At 45.2% G+C, this 7854-nt stretch overlaps 1 protein-coding gene across 1 annotated transcript; it reads right to left on the reverse strand.

Annotated features, from left to right (window-relative positions):
* Positions 1-1356: 1356 nt before the first annotated feature.
* LOC117988858 (tetra-peptide repeat homeobox protein 1-like) lies at positions 1357-6355 on the reverse strand. Its single transcript, XM_034976130.2, has 4 exons — positions 6301-6355; positions 5014-5676; positions 4138-4205; positions 1357-1602 (listed from the first exon to the last, which is right to left on the reverse strand). The coding sequence occupies exons 1-4, from the start codon at positions 6353-6355 to the stop codon at positions 1357-1359; spliced, it is 1032 nt and encodes a 343-aa protein (XP_034832021.2).
* Positions 6356-7854: the final 1499 nt, after the last annotated feature.

The raw sequence follows: 7854 nt of genomic DNA on the forward strand, positions 1-7854 counted from the left end.
ATTTTTAGCGAAATATACTTTTACGAATCAAAGAATTTTTAAGAGATAAGTGCAAAATATCCGGCCGCCCTGTTAGAGGAAAGTAGCTAATGTTTCGCAGCGGAGTGGAGTGGAGTGGGTCGGAGGCGACACTGGCGTTGGCAATAAATCTATCTTCGGAGGTAATATTTGGGCGTCCGGTCGGGCGGGGTGCTTGCCTCTGCAGCGACGACTGCAGGGCGTGCCGCAAGTCACGAGGAACGGTATGCATACAGCCTGCAAGCCGTGGTAGCTCAGTGGTTAACATTCAGGATATTAATCCCGGGCACGTATCTCTAACTTTTCGGAGTTATGTACATTTTAAGGAAATAAATATCCTTGGGCTTAACGGTGAAGGAAAACATCGTGAAGAAACCTGCATGCCTAAGAGTTCTCCATAATGTTCTCAAAGGTGTGCTTAGACTTTAGTCAGCGTGGTGTGGTCCAACCATTCTCATTTTGAGAGGAAACCCGTGCTCAGTAGTTAACTGGTGATGGGTTGATGATAATCCAGAAAACATCATTGTTTTCAGCGGCAGAGGGAGGCGCGTCAACTAGGAGTTACATTAATATAGGACTAGAGATTATATTGAATACTTACTTCATTACATTCAAACTCTCAGACATACAAAACATAAATGCGAAAGTGTGTTTGTTTCTTGGTTTGTTGGTCTGTTGGTTTGTCCTTCAATCACGTTGCAACGGAGCAACGGATCGACGTGATTTTTGCATGGTTATAGTCAAAGGCCTGGAAAGTGACATAGGCTAGTTTTAATCCCGGAAAATCAAAAAATTCCCACGGGATTTTTAAAATCCTAAATCCACGTGGACGAGTTAGCGGCCGTCAGCTAGTTCGTTATAATACTCCTATTCTATTATATTTTATGTGCCATAAAAGACATACTCGCCATCACTATGACCGCGCCCTACTCTTGCGATATTACACGCGTGCTATCCGCTTTCACGGCCCGCTGGCTCTGACCGCCGCCCCCCGACAACCCGCGTCACGCCAACCTAACCCTTACTGCGCTGCGCACAGAGCTCATTTCACCTTGCACAGAACTGTGTTACGTAAGGTCAGAGACGTGCTACTTATTAGGTCTATAATTTAAAATGTCTTTCGCTCAATACTACGTAGTTTTGAAGATTTTCATCATCATCATGATGGACTTAGAGACGGACGGAGGACTTTCACACGCAACTGTCTTGCACCGCTGCGCCGCTATCCAGCGGCTCCCTGCGACTAGTTTGATGTCGTTTGTCCACCTAGCGGGGGGTCTTACAACGCTGCGCTTTCCGGTGCGAGGTCGCCATTCCAGCACCTTGGGACCCCAACGTCTATCGATTTTTCGAATTTTGTGCTCCGCCTATCACCACTTCAGCAACCTGTTGAGCCGTGCCGGTTACTCTACCGAGCTCTTCATTCAGTCGAGTCGGAATAGAGTAGTCGTCGAGTCTGTATAGCGCGCAGTGGGAGGCCCCGCACACCCGCACACCCGCACACCCGCACACCCGCACACCCGCACACCCGCACGTCCCCCGCAGCGGGCTCCCTCTCCGATTGCCACCTCGACTTGTCGCGTACTGTACATATACGCAGCAGTATTTGCAGGCGATAAGTAACTCGCAATGACGCCAGCGGCGACAGACGCAGTTATTTCGATCTGGCGTCAAACGTTATTTATATTGCGACATAAAATGTACACTTGACGCTCGCCAGTTGCTACGAGCATGATAGAGAGAGAGCCGGCGCGTGCCAGACCGTCGTTATTCTAAAAAGCCAAAAGTTTCTCTGCGTACTGTCTCCAACAGAGGAAGGAACGATCAGTGATGGTGGCTTTGGGAGATAACAGATAATAAAGGTGTAAAAAATCCTACGTCAAAGTTATATAAAGTCTAATTTTTTATATTTTCTTCAGAATAGTATATGAAATGACGTCATGCACAGTCATCAGACAGTGTCATGGCAACCCTGTGCCAGACCCCAAATTTTTTACAATTTATTAAACTTTAATACTATAATGTTACCAATAATATAATATGGCCTATTTTAAATAATACACATTCATGCCTGATTTCATTGATTCGCTTATCATTGTTTTGGTAGCTAGGTATATGTATATATGTATATACGTAACATCACATAATAAGTTGCAAGTTCTCTTGTTTGCTTCCACTGTAGAGGAAATTGTAGAGCCACAATAAATTAGTTTGTTCCTTATTAAATCAGCAGAATAGAATAAAATAAAGCAGTTAGAACTTTGCTCTCATGCACTGACTCGTCCGCGTTCCTTTCATTCGCTTCCCATTCATTCATTCATTCATTCATTCATACATTCAGGACGGCAGCGTCTGGCACTCTTACACTTTTTATTAAATATAATCAAATCCACGGTATTTCTATACACGTAGTCACTTCAATGCAACTCGAACAGGGTAGCCATGATGTTGTACTGAACTGTGGATTTTTTTATAATCTTTAATTTACGGAATTTTTAATTGTGGATAACATTATCTTCTTCTGTCGACATAAATTTTATGTGAAATGCTTGATTGACATGTTAAACCACTGGGCTTACAAACTTGAGGAAGGATTTTAAGAAATTCCGCTCAAGATTAGTAGTTGACTACTTAGTTATGATGTAAAATAACTCAGTACTAATATTTCAACAAAGCTTCAAATTGAATTCTCTTGCTAATCAATAACCAAAATTTATTTTAGGCTTAGTGATAGGAATCCTACTTAATGAATAGCGGCTCATATTTCCAGCGATTACTCGCTGAGGTAGAGTTACTAATAGCCGAACTTTCGAAAGCTGTTACTTCGAAACTCTTAATGGCTTTTATCTTTCAACCCATAATTTTCGTCAGATTCCTGTCCTAGGAAAATGTGGATTTATAATAATTACTTGCAATTGTTATTTATATAAGACAAATCAATCATATCAAGCTACACTTTTTTAATACTTTTAAAATAAATTGAAAATACGCAGAAAAACGCATCCAAAAAATGACAGGACGTTGCGCGTCGGTTTAATAATATGTTTTGAAATTAAGTATGTAAAATTTTCTTTGGAGCTCCAGTCAACAGGGCAACTAAAATCCACTAGAGCCCTCCCGTTGCACTGAAAGTTAGAATGTCATTGACTGAAAGTGAAACCCCTCCTGTTGCACTGCTGCTGTTAAATACAGGGGAAATGAGATCAATCATCATGTTTAAGGATACTCTATAAAAACAACATGTAGAGCAGTAGGTACAGTAATTTCGCCACGCCAGTGGTAGATGCATCTGACGACTCAAAAATACTTGTAAAAGTTAACTTGAATAAAAATATTTTTATTTATTTATTTTATTTAAAAGTAGGTAGGTACAAGCGTGGACTCCCTACTCTGCAGCGCGGAGTCGTGAAGCGTCGCTCACGCAGTGCGCACACGAGCTGCCTTTATTCCTCCTTTTCCTCCTTTATTCCTCCTTTTCCTCCTTTATTCCTCCTTTATTCCTCCTCGCTCCTTCCCGGCTCGCATTCAGCTCGAAGCTCACTCACTTACAATTGTATGAAGTGCATCACGCTCCTCGCTTATTTACTCCGGCAACCTTAACTAATATTTTAATATAAAATGCTTGCAAAATTTCAAAAGGTTTTACTAGACATTTTATTAAAATTATTGGAAAAAATTTGCATGTTATTATACAACACTGTGTCTAACTACAACTAGGCAGTTAGCTTGTATAAGTTTCATCAAAGCATTTGAACTTTAAGATAATATTATATAATATTGATATAGGTAGTGAATAGTGATCTCTAAACTTACACTTTAACTTATACCTCAAGTTCTTTTGCAGAGTTTACTGTCCTGATTCTAATATTTTGGGTACAAAATCATTTTACTTTCAGCTGTACTACTGTCCGCTCGTATCGCTCCGTCTCAATCCATCACGCCGCCCGCCCCCGCCCCTCCCGCCCGCCCGCCCCCCGCGCTGCAGGGCGGGCGAGCAGCTCGGAGATTAACTTCCATGTACTAACGAGTACTTACGGTACGTGGAAGCTAATTCATTTCATTTGTAAACTGATTACTTCTCCATTGAAACGGAAGTTTACTAATATTGTTTATGTTTACCTCCTCCTCCTCCTCCTCCTCCTCCTCCTCCTCCTCCTCCTCCTCCTCCTCCTCCTCCTCCAACGACACTATCCAGTTAGGGAAGCATAATATATAGAGAACTCGTAAAGTTCGGTCTCATATGGAGGAACTACTGTTCACAGACTGGCGTGCCGCGCAGTAAACCCTTGACTGCAATCTCACCTGGTGGTAAGTGATGATGCAGTCTAAGATGAAAGCGAGCTGATCTGGAAGGGGTATGGCAGTTTTTATTAAACCCATGCCCCTTATCGTACACGGCATCGTACCGGAACGCTAAACCGCTTGGCGGCACGGCTTTGCCGGTAGGGTGGTAACTAGCCACGGCGCAACGCCTCCCACCAGATCAGACCAGAAATTTAGAAATTAAAAAATTGCAAGCCCCTGCCAGGAATCGAACCCGAGACCTCCCACTAATAAGACCACTGTTCTTACTATTGCGCCAGGGAGGTCGTTAAAGGATTCTGGGGAGTCCAAACCCCACCAACCACAATTAGCCATCTGGCATACGGCACACATGACATGCCCAGTTACATTTGAGTCATTTTGCCCACTTCTGGGATCTTCTTCTTCACTTTGGGCTAGTTTCCGCACTGAAACGTTTCCGTCTGTTGTGTGTAAACTGTCTGCTTCTGGGATACCTATGGCAGACAATAACTTGCCCAGTCGCATTCAACAAAGCGGCTGTAAGCCCAATGTCGTTTTAAAATTTTATTTATAATAATGTGTTTGAAACTTAAATATAGATGTAATTCTCTACAGTTAAGTAGCTGATGTAAAAATTTAACGATTTTCTAGCTATAAGTGTAAATGGTAGTCAATACAACAGGAGTGTCAGGTAGCCAGACAATAAAATACTGCAAGTTGGTGCCACGGGCAAAGCGAGGGGCACGGGCAGAGCGAAGGGCACGGGCAGAGCGAGGGGCACGGGCAGAGCGAAGGGCACGGGCAGAGCGAGGGGCACGGGCAGAGCGAAGGGCACGGGCAGAGCGAGGGGCACGGGCAGAGCGAGGGGCACGGGCAGAGCGAAGGGCACGGGCAGAGCGAGGGGCACGGGCAGAGCGAAGGGCACGGGCAGAGCGAGGGGCACGGGCAGAGCGAGGGGCACGGGCAGAGCGAAGGGCACGGGCAGAGCGAGGGGCACGGGCAGAGCGAAGGGCACGGGCAGAGCGAGGGGCACGGGCAGAGCGAGGGGCACGGGCAGAGCGAAGGGCACGGGCAGAGCGAGGGGCACGGGCAGAGCGAAGGGCACGGGCAGAGCGAGGGGCACGGGCAGAGCGAGGGGCACGGGCAGAGCGAGGGGCACGGGCAGAGCGAGGGACACGGGCAGAGCGAGGGGCACGGGCAGAGCGAAGGGCACGGGCAGAGCGAGGGGCACGGGCAGAGCTAGGGGCACGGGCAAAGCGAGGGGCACGGGCAGAGCGAGGGACACGGGCAGAGCGAGGGGCACGGGCAGAGCGAGGGACACGGGCAGAGCGAGGGGCACGGGCAGAGCGAGGGACACGGGCAAAGCAAGAGGCACTAATGAAAATAGCAACTACAATATTGTAACTAACGCTGCGGGCATTATTTCCAGCGGAGTTGATTCCTGCTTTCTCGCTATTGCCACTGTCTAGCCATCGTACAGTCTGCCAAAGTCAACATAATAGCTATCGCCGCCATGTTATTGTTTTTTGATTTTTCTGACATAAAACTGCCAGAAAAGTCTAAAAACCTAGAAAATTACAATTTTCGAAATTTTTACGGACCATAACTATGTTATGGTCCGTAAAAAGTTTGCACGTGGCTAGTTACCATCGCATCCTTATAGCCAGCCAGCGAGACACCCAGCGGGCTCTGGTTAGTGTTCCGCTGAGATCCCATCTGTCTCCCAGTCGGCCGTGCACCCGCTTTTCGCCCTAACCATTGCGGCGCTGTTGTCTATGTTAGTTTTACTTATCTTGTTTTTGTCAAGCACTGAGCCCGATCGGTTATTGTTTGTGTGTTAGCATTCCTATAATCCGTCCTTATAGTTAATTTTTTTTTTTAATAAAGAATATTAGAGCCAAATTGCTGACTAAATTGTTCATCCATAGTTCCATCATATAGTTAGTGAACTGTATGCTCGCCAGGCTGCGTTAGAGCTGTGAAGCCGCTGTAATATACCCGGTACCCCGACGCCGTGTATTTGCGGGAGACAGTGCACAATCTCGCCACTCATGATCGAGTATCGAGAGCGATTTGCTCTCTACCGGGAGAACCCCGGGCAAGCCACTAGCGAGTAGCGACAAACCATTTTGCAAATCAACATGTTTTTGGGGTTCCGTACCTCAACAGGAAAAAACTATTTTTGGTTCGTGGCTCCTGTAAAATCTCATTAAGCTAACATCTAAAAACACTGTAGTTCAATCAACATTGTGTCTGCGTTCGCGACAGACGCCGCGGTACGGCACGGGGCCCTCCGCCTTCCTCATCCACTCACTTGCTCTATCTTCTATCTCAGAGACACCCAACGTAGCGCGTTCCACAGCACGCTGAGCGGCTTCGAAGTTGTGGACGAGGCCAACTGTCAGTGTACGCTGGGTATGCCTTACTGACCACTTCACCGTCACCGGAGGGGATGGGGAGTGCGGCGCCCCAGGGGGGCGTAAGCCCTAGGGTTCGAAGAAATAGTTGAACTTCCTCCTAATAAGAGTTCGGGTGACGATAGACATCGGGGTCCTCATCTTCAGCGGCGAAAACGCTGTAAGTACGTTGTATTTGTGTGTTGCCCTACAAGATAGGGTGATTTATCGGTCATGATTTCATTATCGGAGTTGTTAAGGACGTGCTTAGGGCGTCTTTTCACAAGCACAAGAACAATAATTTGGAGCTAGTCTGTCTCTAGCTCTAGACTCACTGCTATCTATGCTCTAACCCTAACAATGAAATTTAATATCAAAACTCAGGCGCTCGTGGCTCGCGCCGCGCGCCGCAATAGATGGGGTTAGCCAAGTCAAGTCTGGAGCGCACGATAAGTAATTTTGCAAGTTGTCTAGTTAATGACGGGGAGCTCAACCGCCACGAGCGACGCGCACGACGCGCACGACGCGCCTGCCTCATACCTAACAGAACATGAGCAGTATAATTAATCTACATAATCACAACACACAAGACACAATACAGCTTGGATCAAAGAATATTATGTCAATTTAACTATCATAGAGCCTCAATAGTTCAGGATTATTTGTAAGGTGCTAGGTTCGAATCCCACCAACTGTACTTGGTTATTTATCAGTAGTTAGGGTAAAACACCCAGTAGTCAGCCTTTTAGTGAGTGATTAAATTTTGTTTATTAGTATTTTAAATATTAAACACTATGCATAAAAACAACCACTTGTTTGTGAAAGATTATTTATTAAATTAACTAAAAAAATTAACAAAATATTATACTATTGTTAGACTTATAGAAAAAATTAACAATAATCATATTATGGCACTTTTTCCCAGTGCTCAGCCTCATTTTTCCACAAGTCAGCCATGGCTTACCCTAAAGTCAGCCTCTCACTTACTTTGCATATTTGGCATAGAAATTTCTTATTATATGTATTTTCATACATATCCCCAGCGAATTCAGTGCATTTTAAATGGTATGGTACTATTTAAAATGCAGTTATCACTGGGCACTTATCACTTATCGCAGGGCAATGATCACATCCTATATTTTTCAGGTCGTTGATT

Source organism: Maniola hyperantus, chromosome 2, assembly GCF_902806685.2.
Source record: "Maniola hyperantus chromosome 2, iAphHyp1.2, whole genome shotgun sequence".
Taxonomy (NCBI): domain Eukaryota; kingdom Metazoa; phylum Arthropoda; class Insecta; order Lepidoptera; family Nymphalidae; genus Maniola; species Maniola hyperantus.

Excerpts from the sequence above, each read along its gene's own strand:
- LOC117988858 (XM_034976130.2), bottom strand. The coding sequence starts at position 6,355 with ATGAGTGGCGAGATTGTGCACTGTCTCCCGCAAATACACGGCGTCGGG. Across the intron at positions 4,206-5,013 it reads GCCCGTGGCACCAACTTGCA|TGTCGTTGGAGGAGGAGGAG; the intron begins GTATTTTATTGT and ends CTAACTGGATAG. Across the intron at positions 1,603-4,137 it reads AGGAGGAGGAGGAGGAGGAG|TACGCGACAAGTCGAGGTGG; the intron begins GTAAACATAAAC and ends GTATATGTACAG.